This window comes from Haliotis asinina, chromosome 1 (genome assembly GCF_037392515.1).
Source record: "Haliotis asinina isolate JCU_RB_2024 chromosome 1, JCU_Hal_asi_v2, whole genome shotgun sequence".
NCBI lineage: Eukaryota > Metazoa > Mollusca > Gastropoda > Lepetellida > Haliotidae > Haliotis > Haliotis asinina.
The window spans coordinates 66,643,121-66,665,542 of NC_090280.1; the positions used below are offsets into that span (position 1 = coordinate 66,643,121).

Below are 22,422 nucleotides of genomic sequence, written 5' to 3' on the forward strand. Positions count from 1 at the left end.
AGGGATATCACATGGATAGTTAAACCGAAGATATTAAATGGCTTGTAAACAGAGGATATCAAATGGGTGGTAAACACAGGATATTAATTGGGTTGTAAACAGAAAATATGAAATGGGTTGTGAAGAGAAGATATTAAATGGGTTGTAACAAGAATGTATGACTTGGGAAGTAAAGGGATGATATCAGAATGGCTAAAACGTGTGTGCGGGGAGGGTATCTTTGGATAATAAAGAGAAGATATTAAATGGTTAGTAAACAGAAGATATTAAATGGATTGTAATGAGAACGTACCGACAGGTAGTTTTGGGGAAGATATCACATGTAGAAAAGGAAAGATACCCACTGGTATTATAGGGAAGATATTACATGTAGAAAAGGGAAGCTACCCACTGGTATTATAGGGAAGATATCACATGTAGAAAAGGGAAGATACCCACTGGTATTATAGGGAAGATATCACATGTAGAAAAGGGAAGATACCCACTGGTATTATAGGGAAGATATCACATGTAGAGGAGAAAACTTTCCCATTGGGTAGTATGAGGAAGATATCACATGTGGAAAAGGGAAGCTACCCATAAGGAACTATAGGGAATATATCACCTGTAGAAAAGGGATAGTAAAAGGAAGATACCACATATGTAGAAGGGAAGGTAACTATGGGTAGTGTAAGGAAGATATCACCTGCAGAAAAGGGAAATGGCATACAGGTAGTGTAAGGAAGATATCACATGTAGAAAAGGGAAACTACACACAGGTAGTATAAGGAAGATATCACATTTTGAAAAGGGAAACTACACACAGGTAGTATAAAGAAGATGCCACGTGTAGAAAAGGGAAAGTACCCACAGGTATTCTAAGGAAGATATCACACGTTGAAAAAGGAAACTACACACAGGTAGTATAAGGAAGATATCACATGTAGAAAAGGGAAACTACACACAGGTAGTGTAAGGAAGATATCACATATAGAAAAGGGAAGATACCCACAGGTAGTGTAAGGAAAATAACACATGTTAAAAAGGGAAAGTACCCACAGGTAGTATGAGGAAGATATCACATGTAGAAAAGGGAAACGACACAGAGGTAGTGCAAGGAAGATATCACGTATAGAAAAGGGAAGATACCCATAGGTTGTATAGGGAAATATCACAGGCAGAAAAGAGAACTTACCCACAGGTAGTATAGGCTTTGAATTCTTGACAAGGGTATGAAAACATTGGGCAGTGCATCTATCAGCTGAGATTTATTGCTGTGTGATTAGACGACAAATCACACGCCTCTGATATAGCTATACTGATGTGAAGGATACATTATACTGACAAAGAATACGATATTGAAAGTATGCACTGACCAGTGAAATAGGGGACTTTATCAGGTGCAGTGTGTAACATATGGGTGAGTGGAGACAATGATCTTGGGAGAGATTACACACCCAGCTCCCTCTCAGCTGGAGAGCTGGGCTAAATTGCCTTAATCTTGTATACAGGTATGATGGAATATCAAAGTGCTCTCTTCAGCTGTCAATCTACCCCAGCCTTGATGGCTTTCAGACTGAAGCTATCACCTGTGTCTCAGTGTGTGCCTAATATTGGGAGTGACACTGGAAGCCAGAAGGTCAGCTCACCATAGCTCATAGCCTGGTCAGAAGAGAAGGCTAAAACACTGTGTGTAGTGTGGGATTGACAAATATCTTACTGCAAACTCCTGTCTCTGTCAGCCATGTGCCACTTCCTTTACAGATAAGTTTATATATTTGTACAACCCATCCACAACAGTATCATCTGTTGTGTACTTATGTAGTCCACAAGACACTACCCATGTGTGATATTTTCATCACAAACACAACATTTCAGGCCATAACCTGATGCATATTTGGCTAATTGGCCTAACCAGGGAGACTATATATAGAGGGAGAAGAAACTCCCCGAAAAGCATATGTTTCCGGTCATTACATAACCAGTGTAGCCAATATGGTGGCAGTGTAGTATTTAAGATTGAGCCCAGTTTATTTTCAGCAGCTGATTAAATTCACTGAGTGTTGTAACCGCTGAAATCCTACATAAAGAAGATAAGTTAACTGTTTTGTCACTAGTTTTAGTTGGAAGGTATTTGCAAGTAATAGCAATAGTTTTATGACTTGAAAAAATTGTTAGGGTGTAATTGAGGTTTGTGCAAAATATGACATATCGGCGATCTGTTCTGATCTGCCACTGAAATGCTACATGTTGTTCTTTAACATGTGTGGGAAGGAATCATGTATCATTTATTCTTTCATTCATTCACCTACTTCTTTCTTTTATGTGTTTCTTTCTCTCATTCATTCACATAAGTCTTGCTCTTAATTCTTACTGTTCATTCATTGTAAAATTCCGACTGATGCAATAAACTGGCTGAAGTTCAGTTAAACACAGCTGAAGTAGTCACTGTGTACGTTGGAGCATGACGAGGCACAGGTTAATTAGTACAAATGGTAAAGAAAGAAAGCGAGTGACCTATCTCTGTTGTAGATTATCCCTGGCCTAACCTATCAGCCTCGCTTACCAGTCTCACCAATGTCCAACATACAATACTGATTTCCCAACTCTCTGCTTTGAATGGGAACAGCAGTCCTTCACAGCCATCACACTGTCCCTCCACTCCTGACATTGATTCTCCATCCCTCATACTGGCTCCATACCCTCACACTGGCTCCACACCTCTCACACAGGTTGCCCACCCCTAACACTGGCTCCACTACCTCACACTACCTCTCCACCCCTCACACAGGTTCCCCACCCCTCATACTGGCTCTCTATCTCTACCCTTCACACTGACTCTCCACCTGTCATGCTGGCTCCATGCCTCTCACACTGGTTCCCCACCCTCACACACGTTCTCCACTCCTCACACTAGCTTTCCACTCAGCACACTGACTCTCCACCACTCACACTAGCTCCCATCCTTGCCCAGACTGAATGAGTGCGATTGGTGAACTCTCATCCACCCTTGTGATCTGGCACTGTAGTGTAGGTAGAGTGGCTGTTTGCAGGTGATTATCCCTTGTATCCAACTGATTGGAGACAACTGAAGGACACAACACAAGGCTGTTCAGACTATGTACACAGATTTGCATTCCTCTAGGATCAGTATAGGCCACCTTCAAACATGTTCACACTCTGATACTAGCTGTCTAGCATGAAGCTTCCTATGGCTGACCTCAACTACACAAATTACAGTCAACATGATCCCCTTTCTTTTCTAGGATTGAATCTTAATGTATCAGAATGTTTTTCATTTATAAAGACAATTATACAGATGCTCTTCTATTGTATGTTGAAAGTCCAGCTGTGTTTCGAGGGCCTGACCTCTGTTAACTGCCTGATTTTGCATCTCTCCCACTGATTATGTTGATGGGGATCATCATCGCCCCTGCAACCTGACCCCAGCCACCCCATAGTTGCCTGGAGATACATACCCGTGTTCTCTCCATCACCCACTTTACAGGGGGCAGGCATCCAGGTAACTCTACACCAGGCCTTTTGGTCCCCATAAAGAGATGTCTTCAAAGTCAGTAGTAGGTAATGTTGTTCAATTTGGTGAACAATATGAGGCCTACTCTCCTGGGTGGAATTTACACAGGTAATCAGATCTGTCCATGAGGGAAAGGTGGCATGGATATATGGACCACAGGGAACAAATCCACATTCATGAATCACATGTCACAGAGCATGGCTTTGTAAATACAAGCAAATACCCACACAGGTCGTGGTGGAGAGAGACTGGATGAAGCATGGTGATAGTCCAGGCAGGGATATAAGTGTTACTTGGGGTCCACCTGGAGGTATAATAAGACTTGGTGGTGAACAAACCTTGGTGGTGAAACTGGATTTCCACTTCATAATGGAGTGTGTCCGTCTGTGCACATTTATCTTTTCAGGAGCAGAACTTAAAAACCGTTTAATATTTATTCACCAAACTTGGCACATAGATGCTCTGCAGGTGTACTGGTACATTGTGAAACCTGTTCACTATTTCTTCAGCAAACTTTGCACATTGCTTGGTCTAGTGATGTATTTGTGCCTTTTGGTAATTTTTCAATTCTGATTAAAATATGGGACAATAACTTTGACTTAGACTGAAATTGACGGTTGTGCTCCTTTCAGGATCTACCTTTCAGTGTGTGTGTTCATTCCTTTGAAATATTCTGTGAACAGCACCATTATGTGAACAAAATGTTGCGTGTTCATCTGTTAGCCTTCCTAAGAAAGGCTTGGCTGGCCAGTGTGAGGGACTATTTATGAACCACACACGTACTGCTGAAACTATTTTCTTTGATTCAAACAATGTTTCTTCCAGCTAAAATGGGCACATAAACCATTGTGTGATATATGTATTGGGAAAGCATCAAACCAGTCACACCCACATTCCTCGCACTCACCTTCCTATTGTTCCAGTCACCAACCCATATTCTTATCTATGTACTTTCAACTCACACCCACACTCCAGTCACAACTCGCTCACACATACCCCTACCCCCCTACCCCACCCCCACAAACTCTCTCTCCCTCTCCCTCTCTTTCTTTTCACACACAAATTCCACACACACACCTTTCTACTCACTGGTTTGAAGGACTGTAAACTAGGTAGTGTGACAAAAGCAGTGATAGGATGTAATGTGTGGGACAACACTGTGATCACGAGGACAATTAAAACATAATGTTCCTCACAAAGTGTAATTTTACACTGCACATCACATATGATGTTTTAAAGTACAAAGATTGTACAGCTTTTTGCACCATATTTTTGTGGACATTTGAATGATATCAAAATCATTCTGTAAAACCAGACTTTTTAATGTATATTAATACCAAAGAAAATTCTGCTTTATTTTTTCTGCAGTGCTACTCAAAAACCATTGTGTGATATATGTATTGGGAAAGCATCAAACCAGTCACACCCACATTCCTCGCACTCACCTTCCTATTGTTCCAGTCACCAACCCATATTCTTATCTATGTACTTTCAACTCACACCCACACTCCAGTCACAACTCGCTCCCTATCCCACCCCCACAAACTCTCTCTCCCTCTCCCTCTCTTTCTTTTCACACACAAATTCCACACACCATCCACACACATGCTTAATCACATACACTCTCCACTCACACACCCACAATTTGATTGAACAAGTTGTCAGTTATCTCTCCAATGCTCAATTTGCAGGAAGTTATAATTGTCCTTGCATGTCAGCTTTGACAAACATTTCTTGATCTTTGTATGTGAATGTAGATACAGCAGTAATGACTGGTAATTATAGTGATTGTGTGGGGGAAAGTGGTTATTGATCTGCCGCCACAAAGGACAACAGTACAGCCGTGTATGTCTTCCTGCTGTGGCTAGTTGGCCCTGGCCACATTTATCTCAGCCATGTTTATTGTTTAGATGCTCAATAGGTTTTATCATGGAAGCTCTAGCAGGAACACCAGCTTGGAAGAGTTTTCTTTTCACTTTTATCTTCTGGTGGGTAAAAATATACCCTGTGCCTGATGGCAAGATAAATGTTGAGTTATGAACTACCTTTCTACTCACTGGTTTGAAGGACTGTAAACTAGGTAGTGTGACAAAAGCAGTGATAGGATGTAATGTGTGGGACAACACTGTGATCACGAGGACAATTAAAACATAATGTTCCTCACAAAGTGTAATTTTACACTGCACATCACATATGATGTTTTAAAGTACAAAGATTGTACAGCTTTTTGCACCATATTTTTGTGGACATTTGAATGATATCAAAATCATTCTGTAAAACCAGACTTTTTAATGTATATTAATACCAAAGAAAATTCTGCTTTATTTTTTCTGCAGTGCTACTCAAAATTAATGTCCAAATATGAGTATACAGTATGAATTAAACATGGAAACATATTAAAATGATTTAGACTTGATTTGTACACATACAAGGTAGCTTGCAACATATGTCATATTTGGGATTTCACTTTCTCAGTAAAGTACAAATTCTAGTACTTTTTTGGTTGAGTCCCATCCGGGATTCGAACCCACACCCTCAGAGTCAGGCACCGAGTCGCCAGCACACAAAGTCAGCCACCTAGCCCGCTCAGCCACCGCGACTTCCCCATGCACTTTCTAAATGGCATTGTGTAATCATACAAGGTAGCTTGCTGCAGAAATGTATTTTAGAATAAAATACAAACTTACATAAACATTTTTTACATGAAGTATCAAATCCTGGGGATCAGAAATCTGGCCACCAATGAGATGTAACATTTACATTCCTTCAGATGATCAACATTCCATATTCCTGATTACAGAGAGACTGTCAGGTCAAGGCCAACCTTATAAGGAGATGTAGTCATCAGTTGTTCTGTTTTCAGGTCATTTGAAGAAGAGCAACTTGGATGACAGCAAATTTACACGTAGTACCCATGGCCTTTCTCCAAGGGACACAACCTCCACTAGTGTCCAGAAAGACAGCGCTACTGGTAGAGCCAAACTACACCTGGACTATGACCAGATAGACACGCTTGAAGAATTCAGAACACTGGTAGGTTGTCTTCAGCATGTAGCAGATAGTTCCCTGTGTGGCCAGTGTTTATACTGATTACTGGACTGTCAGCCATCCATAATTGCCTTCAGCAGTTCAGCAATTGTTAACACTCCTACAGCCACATCTAAAGGTCATGCCACAGCAGCAGATTAACACTGATGCTTCTGGCGTATTGTAGACATGACAAGAAACTGGTATTTGTGTGGCATTCAGTGTAGTCACAGTCTGATAGTAATGGGAAGTGCTTATCACAGTGTTTTTATTGTGAATATTGCAGTTAGTTTTCTCAAAATGACACTATATATGACAAATATACACCTGCACCTGAAACACACATATGTCACATGCAAGTCATCTAAATCCTGTGATAGTGTGAAAGTGCTGCATTGGTCGTCATGTTCTCTGGCCTATTTGCTAATATTTCACCATGATTACGCCTTCTGCATCAAGGAACTGGGTCACTGTGACCTGTGCAGCTGATGTTGGACAGTCTTTGCCTAATCTTTGGTGTTGGTCATGTCAGCTGCTGGTTGTTTGGAAGTGGTTAAATCAGGTTTCAACCATAGTTATAAACTGACACAAAAACCCTCTGTGATCAGCTTCAAAAAGAGCCAGATTTTCATGTGACATGTTGTTCCTGGTGTATATTTTATCAGGTTATCAATGTTTTGGAATTCAGTAGAAACTTCCTTACATGAGAAACCAATATACACAAGTCACCAATTATGCCAGTGTAGAGCTACCAATATACGTAAGTCTACAACTATCTCAGTGTGGAACTACCAATATACACAAGTCACTAACTATGCCAGTGTATAAGTAACGAAATACACAAGTCACCAACTGTCCAAGTGTAGAATTAACAATATACACAAGTCACCAACTATCCCAGTGTATAACTAATGACATACACAAGTCACCAACTGTCCCAGTGTGTAACTACTGACATACACAAGTCACCAACTATCCAAGTGTATAACTACTGATATACACAAGTCACCAACTATCCCAGTGTGTAACTACCGATATACACAAGTCACCAACTATTCCAGTGTGTAACTACCGATATACACAAGTCACCAACTATTCCAGTGTAACTACCGATATACACAAGTCACCAACTATTCCAGTGTGTAACTACCGATATACACAAGTCACCAACTATCCCAGTGTATAACTACTGATATACACAAGTCACCAACTATCCCAGTGTATAACTACCGATATACACAAGTCACCAACTATCCCAGTGTATAACTACCGATATACAGAAGTAGGTAGGAAGCCCAGAAGCCCCAAATCCTGGAGTGTGATGAAGATATGTTGAAGTTTGTGGTGCATCTGTAAGTCAGGTGAGTCGGTGGACATTGGGATTACCCCCCAGACACCTTGGTGTGGAGGTGAAAGGAGTTCTGTCTGTACACAGCTAGAATCGATGAGAGACAAGTCCCACACAACACACCAACACTCTATCAATATTGTCCCAACAAATAACCTCACAACAGGATAACACTTCAATTTAGTTTGATTAAAGAAACATTGCCAATTTTGTGATGGTTGGGTGGGATCGTGTGTGTTTAATAGGCTTTGGCCACAATGCTTCTGACTTTTTGAATTTTATGACAATTGCTGTTGTATAAGTGAAAGTTGGTGCTGAGACATATGACTGGTAGTAACCTGATTTACTTGCTTTCAGCTTGCAGTCACAGAAGATTTTGAAGAGAAGAGGAAAATCAGGAATTCTATGCGTCAGCTTCGGAGACGACTGGAATTAGGTAAGTTATTCCAAGACATTTCTTTGCTTTCCTCTGTACTGAGGATTGTAACAAGGGCATGTGAATAGCATGTACTACAATGCTGGTTGATATCCAGTATGGGTAATGAATACAAAACTACTGATTTTCTAGATTGTTATGAAATGATATTATTGCCATTAACCTCCTTGTGCCATAGGGCAAGAGCAAATAAATGTAAATAATGGTCAGTTCCCGTGATTTTTCAGCTACAATGAGGTTCTCTGTGTCGTCATGTATGCAGGGCATGTAGCTTCCCCTCTAAATTGTATCCACCACACTGTATCTACCATCTCAGTGTAACAGGATAATCCGATATAACTGTGTACCAAGCAGGGATATTTTTAATGAGGGTCTTATACTTAACAAGTAAACACTGCAGAAAACTGAGTAATGGGCTAAATGCTTCAACAAACAGTTTGCAGAATATTTTAGCATTATTCATTGTGAGGGTGAGGACTGTGTTGATATGAGGGTGGATGGATATATATATTGTGGTTGTGGTTGTGAGGAATCCGAGCCTTACACAGATTCAAGAGCCTGTGTTCAGGTGGAGACACTGCTCTACTGCTGGGAGTAGGGTAGAATCATTCCTGTCATTTATGCAGCCTACTTTTCATATGAACTTTTACTGTTGATTTACAGATTTGGAAAGTAAGTATGGGCCAATAATTAGCTAGTTTGATTTCATTAGCTTAGTGTGTTTTGTTGAAAGGTTTGTTTACCTAGATAGTCCTTATATCAAAGAGTAACACATATATCAGTGGACGTGTTATTTTAACTTTAGTAAATTTTGACATTTTTACTGAAAGAGGTATTCTATTTGAGATGCTGGTGTCTCTTTTAGCAGTGGTACAACTAGGAACCAAGGTACAATTCAGTAAGCACCAATCAAGTGACTAAAATCTTGATACATTAATATTGTCCCTCTGTTAAAGTGTAGACCTTAATAGCCTCAGTAAGAACTAACAGGTGTTTTCTTCATAACATTCTTATGCATGGCTTCTTTACCTTTAGTATTGTGTACATTTGTGGCAGAAGGAGGAGGAGTTGTCTGCTGTGGGCTATCCTTAATGGAAGAAACGTTGGGTAAATCAGTGATGTGAGGGTAGTGGTATTGAGGGGTACATATTAGTGTTAGGATAAAAGGGTACAGGTCAAAAGTAATGATGTAAATATAAAATAAAAATAGGGTCTGACAGTATTGAGGGTATATAGGGGTACAGTTGAAGGGGCACAGATAAACTGCATATCCAGGTAAAATACGCATAGACACCTTCCAATTACACACTGAAAAATATTTGTTGCATACCAATTCTGCATTAAAAATGTTAGATGTGCACAGAGTTTAAAACATATGCATACAGAAAAATTGCTTGGATAATGAAAAAGACACCAGTTGCTATCTGGTTGTGCTGTTAGTATAGGACATGGGACTAGTGTTGTACTGTCAATATAGGATGAGTGAGTTTTTGTGAAATCATTTCCTTTATATTTAAGTTAAATCTGATTAGGTATGACATAAGGCAGCACATATCTGCTTAGTAAACTCACTCAATGGCATGTACTTACCTGAGTAAAATCAATGAGACATATTTGAGAGCAGAAATGAAATACTCACTCAACATTCATAAAACCCACTGAAACAATATACCGTAGGTACAGTACACACTAGCTAAATCTTATCTGAAGCTTACTTACTAGTACAGAAGGAGGGTAGTGGTAGTATACAGAAGGAGGGTAGTGGTAGTAAGGTATGTATTTAAGGGGTAGTACAGTTTAGGTGGAAGGTAGTGGTATAGAGGGATATTTATTCTTGTCTTCACCACAGTCAGTAAAATCATCATCAAGTAAGACAAATAGCAGAGTAATGGGTATTGTGTCATATAATATATCTAGTGCTTTTTGTTGAGCTAAAATATCTTGAGTATTTTACATCCTTCAACTCCCAGATATTCAGGGTCTTTTTAGGTTGATGAAGTTAAGAAGTGCAGTTTCACAACATTCACAGAGTGAAATATGATTTGATGTAGATCCTTGCTGAATTTTAAAAGAAATGTTCATGAGAACATGTTGAACCCAGAAATAAAAGTGTCCACCTTGCCTGTGTGTTTAGAAAGAGCTCCCTGTGTACTCAGTCAATTCCTGATTGTACAAGAAGATGCATCCTGGAGTGACGTGTACTGAATTGTCTGAGATTCCTAGAACTCCTGTGTGATGAGGAGCAATGAGGATATCTTGTCACCAAGAACTAATGAAACACAACTCAGAGTTGTTAGGAAGAAGATATAGTAGCAGGGACTACTGTCACAGTGGATTTGTCTGGCTTTCCAGTGGTTTCTTTTAGTTGCATTTAGAAGCTTGTATGATGAACAGGAATAATTTTTGTATGGATACTTGCTTATAATGGTGTTAGCACTAAAATGTTGCTTCCATTGTAATATGGAAGTTCATCTATAAGTAATTGTTTTTCAGTGAATTGCATTTCAGGATATGAAATTGTTGAAGATTCCAAGTTGAAGCAGTTGAAGTGTATATGATGGTATCCATGCTTGATTGTTTTCCTGAAGCAGTGATTCTCAGTTCAGATGAGAACAAATCAGTTATCATATTGTGAAAGAGCAGAAGCATTTTAATTGAAAGTAAACAATTTAGGTAAGGAGACTCCAGTGTTACTGCAGGACTGTTGTGTTGTATTTGTGTGTGGTGTGGTGATTGGTAGGCAGTAACTACCATCATCAGCCTAGTTCCTCCCTGGATGACTGCAGGCAGATTCACCACTGGTAGATATTACACAGGGTGTCTAAGACCACCCATCTCTGTCTGTATCTGTATGTGAAAGTTACAGCTGACTGCTGCCATGGCTGTTGTGAGCTTCAAAGTCATGTGATTCTGCTGACCAGGGGTCAATAACAGCCTCCAGCCTCCTTATTACACACTTGACCCCGTAGGGATTGGAAGGACACACAGGATATCCTAATTGTACAGGAATATGTTATGTCAGCAGACGGCTTGTTGTTCTGATGCTTTGGCAGGATATACACTCATCATTTACCTTATCTCTTGTGGTACCCTTGTAAAACAACACGTCTTTTTCATTCCTCATCCATCAATGATTTGATCTATCAAGGAAAAGTCACCAGAAATATATGAACCCTTTGCTTAATCAACAATCTCTGATGCTGTATGTTAAAGCTATGTTCAGAAATGGCAAGTTTGTGCTTTATGTTTTTAATGGTAAGTGATCTGTATGTGGGAAGAGTATGGAGTTTATGATATCCTGTGCACTTTGTCCTGCCAGTGATACTTGTTGTGTAGCTGAGCCATCAGATGGTCACACAATATCTCTGTTCATGCAGTGGGAATCAGACACTGACAATTACTGCTGGCCTATTCTCATGGACTTAAATCTACACTTGAAACAGTTACACCTTGAGAATGTGTTGGAGGCAGTGTGTACCTCAGGTGGTATTGATGGTTACAGATGGAGAGTAGTGGGATTAAGGGTTCAGATGGATTGTAGGGGTATTGATAGATACTAGTGTAGGACACTGGTACTAGTAGGTAGATGTGGAGAGTACTGGTATTGAGGGGTACAGTTGGAAGGTCGTGGTATTTAGGGGTACAGATTGAGGTAGTGGTATTTATAGGTAACAGATCGAGCCTGTTAGTGGTATTGATAGGTTCAGGTGGAGAGTCTTGGTATTGGTGGGCACAAATGGAGAGTAGGGGTGCAGATGGGTGGTAGTTGTGTTTAGGGCTACAGATGGGTGGTAGTTGTGTTTAGGGGTGCAGATAGGTGGTAATGGTATTTAGGGGTGCAGATGGATGGTAGTGGTGTTTAGGGGTGCACGTTGGTGGTAGTGGTGTTTAAGGGTGCAGATGGGTGATAGTGGTGTTTAGGGGCACAGATGGGTGGTAGTGGTATTTAGGAGCACAGATGGGTGGTATTGGTGTTTAGGGGCACAGATGGGTGGTAGTTGTGTTTAGGGGTACAGATGGGTGGTAGTTGTGTTTAGGGGTACAGGTGGGTGGTAGTGGTGTTTAGGGCCACAGATGGGTGGTAGTGGTGTTAAGGGGTGCAGATGGGTGGTAGTGGTGTTTAGGGGTGCAGATGTGTGGTAGTGGTGTTTAGGGGTACAGAATGAAGGTAGTGGTGTTGATAAGTACAGATATAGAGTAGTGGTATTGATAGGTACTGGTAGAAGGTAGTGATATTAAGGGGTACAGGTGGAGAGTAGTGATAGAGAAGGGTACTAATGAAGGGTAGTGGCATTGAGAGGTACATATGGAGGAGTGGTAATGGAGGGAATGGCTTTTGGGGTATTGAGAGGTACAGTGGGGGATGGGTAATGGAATGGTATGGGTGTTGGGGTATTGAGACGTACAGGTGGGGGATGGGTAATGGAAGGGTGCAGGTACTGGGATATTGAGAGGTACAGCTGGAGGAGGGGTATAGGTGTTGGGGTATTGAGAGGTACAGTGGGGGATGGGTAATGGAAGGGTGCAGGTACTGGGATATTGAGAGGTACAGGTGGGGTATGGGTAATGGAATGGTGTGGGTGTTGGAGTAATGGAGGGGTACAGGTGCTGGGGTATTGAGAGGTACAGATGGGGGATGGGTAATGGAGGGGTATAGGTGTTGGGGTATTGAAATGTACAGGTGGGGGATGGGTAATGGAAGGGTGCAGGTACTGGGATATTGAGAGGTACAGCTGGAGGAGGGGTATAGGTGTTGGGGTATTGAGAGGTACAGGTGGGGGATGGGTAATGGAATGGTATGGGTGTTGGGGTAATGGAGGGGTACAGGTGCTGGGGTATTGAGAGGTACAGATGGGGACGGGTAATGGAGGGGTACAGGTGTTGGGGTATTGAGAGGTACAGATGGGGGATGGGTAATGGAGGGATACAGGTGTTGGGGTATCGAGAGGTACAGATGGGGGACGGGTAATGGAGGGGTACAGGTGTTGGGGTATTGAGAGGTACAGGTGGAGGAGTTAACCTGTATTGTAGCACAGGTGGTTTATCTCCTTCACAACCTGTCCAGGAACTCACTTCAGATCTCTTACACCTGTGATATGTTTTCAATCCATAATGGTGACCTGAAGGTGGGAGGTAGGCCAGCAATAAAAGTGCCCCTTCATTCATTCTGAAGTTTCAGTTTGTTCGATACAGGTAGCAGTGGTTTTGCCTGTTTTCAAGTTCCCTCCTTAAAACTGTATCATGTATGAATGGCATGTAATATGTCTGCATAAACATGTTGTAGGCACTCATATAGTTTATGATTTTTTGCACACTATATAATATAAAGGTTCTCAGCCGATGTACCATAGTGGAATTTGCAGGATGCTTTTATAGTAGCCAAGATGACTCAGCATTGGATAATTATTCACCACTATATACAAAGTGCCCCCTTGCTGTCCACAAGCGTATTTTATATGTCTACTTACGGGTGGGGTGGTATATGTTATAACTTTCACAAAGTCTGTGTTGTAAAATGACAAAATGGAAATACCCAAGAGTACTGAAGTTAGAGCATGTAACTTTTTCATGTTTTCAGTGGTTGATATATTTTTTGTTTTCCATGTTTGTATGTTTTGTTTCGTGTTTGATAATAATAAGTGAGGATCCTATAGAGGACTCTTGATAGGGAAAATGATTCATTGATCAGTGCTGTAAAATTTGATTTGAAGACTATAACACTTGGTAGAGATATAATATTGTTTGGTTGTCAGTGGTGTGATATCCCTGTATGTACTAGGTGCACTGTTTCTACTCAACAACGGTGGACAGGGAACACTCCTTTTCCACCAATCATCACAGTAAGGGGGAAAAAGTATCCATCAGTGTGAGGTGTGTTGTTGCTACACCTGACCTACATCCAGCTTTCATCATATATACTGGAAGAGAGGCAGACATGTATAGCTCAACTCAACACTGTCTCTACACAGTCACCACCATCCGTGCTTGTATGAAACACTCTGACTACCTTTGAATTGTTTCAGTTCTCAAAAGTGTAAGTTTTTTGTTTGTTTTTCTGTTGATGTTTTTTAATTATTGTGTTATATACATTGGGAGATGTTTTATTAGTGACTGAGAATGTTTTTATTTTCATGAGAGAAATATTGACAATGGTATATTTTTTTTGTCAGCATTGAGCTGTTGTATATCTTATTATGATTCATGTTCATTATGTTGCAAATTACTCAGGTCTTTTGAACATATTTCTTACAGAAATTGTTTCTGTAAATATTTTTGATGGTTCAAATTGGTTAAGTGGTTGACATATGGTTCTTTGACATCAGCTGGCTGTCAGTGACCTTCAGTGAGATTGACCATCATTGGCCTTCTGTTGTGTGTCAGTAAATGGCCTTTTGGTGTGTTAGATAGTCAACAAGGGCCTTCTGTTGTGTGTCAATAAATGGCCTATTGTGTGTCAGATAGCCAGCAATGACCTTCTGTTGTGTGTCAGATGGACAATTAATGACCTTCCATTGAGTGCCAGTTGTACAATCAATGGCCTTCTATTGTGTATGAGATAGGCAGTCAGTGGCTTGCTGTTGTGTGTCAGATGGACAATCAGTGGCCTTCTATTGTGTATGAGATAGGCAGTCAGTGGCTTGCTGTTGTGTGTCAGATGGACAATCAGTGGCCTTCTATTGTGTGAAATAGACAGCAGTGGCCTTCTATTGTGTGTCAGATAGACACATGGCCTGCTTACATATGTAAGATGGACAATCAGTGACCTTTTCCTATTGTGTGTGACAGACAACAATGACCCTTTTTGTGAGTCAGATACACAACAATGGCCTTCTATTGTTTGTCAGACAGACAATAATAGCCTCCGGTTATGTGTGAGTTAGACAATCAAGGGTCTTCTGACGTGTGTGGGATGGACAATCAGTCACTTTTTCTTGTGTGTTTGATTGACAAGTGATGGCCATCTATTGTGTGTGATAGCAGTGGCCTCTTTTTGTGTGTCAAATAAACAACAATGGTCATCTGTTGTGTGTAAGATAGGCAGTCATTGGTCTTCTGTCATGTGTGAGATGGACAATCAATGGCCTTAGTCGAGTGTCTGACCCACGTTTTCTCTCAAAGTGGGATGTTGAAAGGAACAATGCCCTGTTGTTTAGTTTAGTGTCTGGCCCACGATTCCCCTCAAAGTGGGATGTTGAAAGCAATTTGTACCTATGTTTAGTCTAGTGCCTGACCCATGATGTTGAAAGGAATGAGCACCTGTGCTTAGTCTAGTGTCTGATCAACGTTTCAACTCAAAGTGGGATGTTGAAAGGAATGTGCATGTGTGGTTAGTCTAGTGTCTGACACACGATTCCCCTGAAAGTGGGATGTTGAAAGGAATGTGTGTCTGTGTTTAGTCTAGTGTCAGACCCACAATTCCCCTCAAAGTGGGATGTTGAAAGGAACAATGCCCCCTTGTTTAGTCTAGTGTCTGACCCACAATTCCCCTGAAAGTGGGATGTTGAACGGAATGTGTGTCTGTGTTTAGTCTAGTGTCAGACCCACAATTCCCCTCAAAGTGGGATGTTGAAAGGAGTGTGTGCCTGTGTTTAATCTAGTGTCTGACCCACAGTTCGCCTGAAAGTGGGATGTTGAAAGTAATGTATACCTGTGTTTAGTCAAGTGTCTGACTCACGATTCTGCTCAAAGTGGGATGTTGAAAGGAATTTGTGCCTGTGTTTAATCTAGTGTCTGACCCACTATTCACCTGAAAGTGGGATGTTGAAAGGAATGTGTACTTGTGTTTAATCTAGTGTCTGACCCACAATTCCCCTCAAAGTGGGATGTTGAAAGGAATGTGCACATGTGTTTAGTCTAGTGTCTGACCCCCTATTCACCTGAAAGTGGGATGTTGAAAGGAATGTGTGCCTGTGTTTAATCTAGTGTCTGATCCACAGTTCCCCTCAAAGTGGGATGTTGAAAGGAACAATGCCACCTGTGTTTAGTCTAATGTCTGACCCATGTTTCCCCTCAAAGTGGGATGTTGAAAGGAACAATGCCACCTGTGTTTAGTCTAATGTCTGACCCATGTTTCCCCTCAAAGTGGGATGTTGAAAGGAACAATGCCACTGTGTTTAGTCTAGTGTCTGACCCACGTTTCCCCTGAAGGTGAGGTATTGAAAGGAATGTGCCCCTTGTGTCTTACCCATGTTTCCCTACAGAGAGGGTGTGTTTAGTGAAATTTCCTCCAGTTCCTGCTCTGGTCCCAGGGTACAAAGACTGACATCTTGTCAATGCATGGCTTGCTTAGATCAAACATCAAGCTATTTTATGATTTTCCTCAGCTTTATCACACTCCATATTTACATATATGTAGCATAACTGTGTGGATAGTGTTTGTGTTGGGCTGAACATTGGGACAGTTGGTGTACCTCCCATGGAGGGGCTATATCAGGCCATGCTGGATACTCTGAATCTCAACAGGCAGTCAATTTAGGCTGTACTCAAGGCCCGAACACATCGATTTATCACTTGTTACATGAAAGCATTATTGTCCTTTAGTGTTTGTGACAGGACTTCTTACAACATTGATACACCATCAACCATTTTTTTGGATGAGACAGATTGTGATTAACTCTGGTTGCTTTGGACTGTGGTCAGCTTCCATTATACAACAAAACTGTCTATAAAATTACTGGTTAGCTTCCATATTATAACAAACTCTCAATAAACTTAGTGGTTAGCTTCCATATCATAACAAAACTCTCTATAAACTTAGTGGTCAGCTTCCATATTTTAACAAAAGTCTCTATAAACTTAGCGGTTAGCTTCCATATTGTAACAAAACTCTCTATAAACTTTGTGGTTAGCTTCCATATTTTAACAAAACTCTCTATAAACTTAGTGGTAAGCCTCTATATTGTAACAAAACTGTTTATAAACTTAGTGGTTAGCTTCCATATTATAACAAAACTCTCTATAAACTTAGCGGTTAGCTTCCATGTTTTAACAAAACTCTCTATAAACTTAGTGGTTAGCTTCCATATTTTAACAAAACTCTCCATATTGTAACAAAACTCTCTATAAACTTAGTGGTTAGCTTCCATATTGTAACAAAACTCTCTATAAACTTAGTGGTTAGCTTCCATATTTTAACAAAACTCTCCATATTGTAACAAAACTCTCTATAAACTTAGTGGTTAGCTTCCATATTATAACAAAACTCTCTATAAACTTAGCGGTTAGCTTCCATATTGTAACAAAACTGTTTATAAACTTAGTGGTTAGCTTCCATATTTTAACAAAACTCTCTATAAACTTAGTGGTTAGCTTCCATATTGTAACAAAACTGTCTGTGAAGTTATATTTTTTTAACATTATTTCTTCAAGAATAACAGGTAATCAGTGTGTTTGAACAATTACTAGTCAGTATTCACAAGTACCTGTGTTTCAGAAGGTGGGTCAAGACAAAAAATGGAACCATCCTCATCAGTAAATAAACTCTGAAAGTGTTCTGTAGTCTGTCATAGTGAAAGAAACAGCCCATTAAGTCTGGAATACATGGCTACGTTAGATTACTACCTTGTCATGGCCTGTACTGAATGCACAATCAAAGACATGGCTTGTATTTGTCATTTAGTCTTTAACTGTCAGAAGTGTTTTTATATTGGCACATGGTGAGGCTACCCCATGCCTACCAGCAGGTGAAGATCCAGGTAAGAAATGCCGGGATGTGCCAGTCAGACTCACTGACTTGACTGACACATATCATCACATCATGATTGCATATATCGATGCTCATGCTGTTGATCACTGGATTGTCCAATCCAGATTATTGACATCTCACAGCCATATAGCTGGTATGTTGCTGTGTGTGGTTGGAATAGTTTTGGTTGTCTTCTGGACTGAGGATGGTAGGGTAACCTAGTGTTTTGGGTAATACATATTTCTGCTGCACACATTTCCACTGCCACATCAGTGATGGGTGATAAGAATCTTCACTTGTATCGTGAAATGCCAAGCTATTATAGCTCTGCAGATCTCAGTATTCGTGGAAAAGGAAGAAAGTATCTGGAATCCTTTGTGTTAGATTTTATTGATATATATTTTTAACTGTTTTTTCCCTACAAAGTGTGTTCATTTAAATGGCTATATCTTAGTGTCAAGTAAGTAGTGTTAATGATATTCTGAGCATAGATACATGTAAATCCGGCTGCACACACCAGCACACCTTCATGACTGATTACCTTTAGACAGTCTATAGTAACACAGAGGATGATAAGTGATGAATGAATGGGGGGATGCTGTAACCACAGCTACTGTATTTGTCCAAAGTTGTGTTGCAGAATCTGATTATACAGGTGGGAGTCTGTGTGTGTCTCAGGTAGATTCAGCTGGAGGTCATGAGGCCAGATGTACAGAAGCATCTTGAGGTCATCATGGTTCAAGTCTCTTCTGTTATCCTTGGTGTTGCCTAATTTTGTCAACTGGCTGGGGGGAATGTTTAAGTGATAATCTGACCTGCATTCCTGTATCTAGCAAGCGTGATTTAGTCTCTTCCACTAATTGACAGTCCAGTGTATCGTCCATTTCAAACGCAGTGTGAAGCAGGATCTGAATGAGGATGCTCACATTGAGGACATGGAGATGGTTGTGGTTGAGTGGTGGGACAATGCTGTTCTCCCAAGCGTTGTAATACAGTTTTCTCCCTGGTTGCTGGGGATGGATGAGGATGCCCCCTGTGGGGCTACATTCTGCTGCCTGCTTCTCAATGTCCCTGTCTCCTTCTCATGTGGACCCTGTGTGGAGCTTATAAACACACAAGGCAGCAGACTGTTGTAGGTGCTCTACTATAGCACATGTACTGCTGACAGTGGCAACAGTGTATTTGGCTGCCTCGTCAACAGGTGTGACAAACACAGACTTTTGCTGCATCAAGTGAGTAGTTTACATAGGCAAATAATGTGTATAAAGGAACACTTAGTCCCCATAGTGAAAGAGTGAGTAATTCTGAAACTGAGAAAATGATCCATACTTGTCTGTTGTAACAGGTGCCCGCCCATGTGCCAGCCCATGTGCCAGCCCTTCATACTTACTGACCATGTATTATTTGTAGATGCTGTTTTTACTCATAATATGATGGTATACTCTTTGTCAAGCTACATTCCCTTGTTTATTACAAAAACAATTGTTTACTGGGAAAAATTTGTCATCTTGAATGAAGAGAAATCTTGAGGTTAAAGTGACCATTGCCGTTGTAGAACAATACTTTCAAGTTGGTCAGGCAACTGTTCACTTGATGTGGTCTAAAGCAATACTCACTCAGTACTCACTCATCTATTGAAACCTATTCAATCATTTACTTTCAATCATTCCAAATATTCATTTCTAGCTCACCTGACCATGTGTACTTACCTGTTGAGCTTGATACATAGGTTGTGTTTGGTGCAACATTTCAGCTGTATTTGACCTTGCTGATGAATTCTCTCATTTTCATGTTTGGCACTGTGAAATTCTGTTCTGTACTTTTCTCCTGATTATGCCTTGTGCAGTTTAGACCTTTCTGTCCTGATTGCTCAGAAACTGTACAGTGTCAATGTCCAAACCAACTTTTGTTAATTGTCTGTTCTGGACTTTCATGCCAAGAAGGAGTGAATGAGTGAGTTTTGATTTATACCACACTCAGCAATATTCCAGCTATATGGTGGTGGTTTGTAAATAATTGGATCAGACAATCCAGTGACCAACCGCCTGAACATCAAACTACACAGTTGGGATACAATGACTGTTAGTCACCTCTTATGACAAACATGGGATACTGAAGATCAATTGTAACTTTGATTTTCACACTTCTGTACCAAGAAGGAAATAAAAATCAACAAATACAGGAAATTGCATTTAAATCATTGAAAGTGAGATTTTTGGTTAACTTAAAAGAATTTTTGAGAATATTGTCATAACTTGTAAATAGGGGAAAATATACTGTCAGACAACCGATTGTTATGTAAGGAAGATATGTACAACTATAGTGGCCAATAATGACTGATGACCAGTCCCTCCTGGATTTTGCGATTCCGCAGTTGCAGAAAAAATCACGGAATTTACCTTGCCATGCAGGAAAACGTCTGGTCCGCGGAAACGCATTTTTGTGCAGAATTCGCCACTTTTGTGCCACGGAATTTGCTTATTTTTTAAAAACTGTGTGAAAACTGACTCAGCCGAAACGGAATATAGAGTTAATTCGCTTAAATTTACCGCAGAATTCTGAAAAATTTGCTGCGGAATCCAGGAGTGACTGGATGACATATTCAGGGCATCAAATGGGAGTAAGTCATACTGCAGTTGAGGATTACAGTAGTGGTTGTATGGGAGCAGTAATTACTGTAGGTTTTGTTGCATGGCAGATGTCACTCATTAACATCCACCACTGCACTCACTACACGTGAGTCACCACGTGCAGACTTCATTCTGTATAGACTAATCTAATTCCATGGAACAATGACTAGGCAGCCTAGATATATGGCTTTAGCTTCTCCTGAAGATTACCCATTTTCCCATGCAGTCAGTCATTTGGATGTGCAGCTTAAAGTCACCCTCACAGAGTTAAAGTAAGGAAGTGTTTCATACTGGATCTGCAGTCATTGTGCATGTTTGTAAAGAATTTTGAGTTGAAATTTCTTCTACATATAGATGGCACAACTTTTTACTATAAAGAAATTGTTAAAGACGTTGATCATCCATAAAACTGTCATCTCTATACCAGCAATGTCTTGAATGCCACTCAAACAAATCTTCTACATAGTTTAAATGAAGTTTATAAATAGTTGTATGTATTTTATTCCAACATATCAAACCCTGTCCCAAGTTTTAGTTACGTTTTCTTATTTTAGTTTGAAAGACTGCCTTCAACTCTGGAAACCCACACTGTAGAACTACCTAGTAAGTTAAAAGCTTATTTGTGTATGTGGAAAATCGCCTGGAGCTATGTAAATTACAGCAATTAAACCCAAGAAGTGTGATTGAAATTTGATTAAGGGAGATATAATAGACCAGTCCTATGTAGCTATTTGCCTTAAGTAACTGTTGTGTGTAGAGCTTAGCATAGTCCCTACTCCCCTTTACCTGTTGGGGTTTGTGTGTAGCACTGACCGGCAGCTATTGTCACACTCTGATAATGACCAAGCCTCTTGGCTTTGATGTGATGACAGGAGGATAGTATCTAACTACCGGTCTCCAGCACATGTCTACTGCAAGAATCTCCATCACGGCTGCCCCTACTTCATGTCATTCAGCCTGTTTACCACCACCTGTATCTCCTGAAAACAGTGAATGGTCAAGCTTGAGCTTGATATCAATTCATTTGTCAAGCACATAAAATATGATTTTGAAGTAAGGTTGGCTTGAAAAGTTGGAGTGCTCTTGATATGACAGGATATGAGTTGATTAGAATGGCATTATAAGTAATGATATTGAAAGGAGGATTTATTAGCTGTTCCCAGGGCACTGACTGGCCAGGGATGTTGTGAATGGTTGCTGTACAACCTTGCGATAGGCTCGGAACTGGTGATTGGGACTGCTTGACAGGTTTTACAAGGCCGGTCAATGATTTGATAGATTGTTAGCTCACACTGTGCTTGATATATATTGAAGGGAGGTTGGTAGTCCTGTTCATTTTACCATTGCTGTGGAGTGAGGGTATTGTATGAGCTGAGGGACAAAACATAATTGGAGGTGACAAATGTAGTGTTTAGTAGCCCTGCCCCCCAGTACAGGGTAGGACTGACTTCTAGTGGAGTGACCATAGCTGCAACACACCATGTCTCTTTGGCTGGACAGAATCAGAGGTAAGTTGGCCGGACACTTAAACAGATGGCAACCATGGCCAGCATTGATACAATCATGGGTATAACTATAGGTTAGCTTGGTATGACTTATGTCAGATAGGTTACTCACTCATGGTAATTGTCAGTCTATCGCCCTTGTTGGACCCTGGTATTTACCATTGCTTTCCTTAATGAGATCCCTGTAATTACCAATTTCTGAATTTAAACTGGGAATGAGTGATGGATGTTTTAACCTCAGCAGAGACTGGTGTATATAAATGTTTTTCCAGAATGA

At 40.5% G+C, this 22,422-nt stretch overlaps 1 protein-coding gene across 6 annotated transcripts in view; it reads left to right on the forward strand.

Annotated features, from left to right (window-relative positions):
- LOC137296232 (uncharacterized) overlaps positions 1-22,422 on the forward strand; it is a 113,697-nt gene that overhangs the window by 27,670 nt on the left and 63,605 nt on the right. For all 6 annotated transcript variants that reach the window (XM_067828014.1, XM_067827972.1, XM_067827981.1 and 3 more), the window contains 2 exons: positions 6,378-6,547; positions 8,247-8,325. In XM_067828014.1, coding sequence (XP_067684115.1) covers positions 6,378-6,547; positions 8,247-8,325 — 249 coding nt within the window. The remainder of the gene's footprint in view (positions 1-6,377; positions 6,548-8,246; positions 8,326-22,422) is intronic.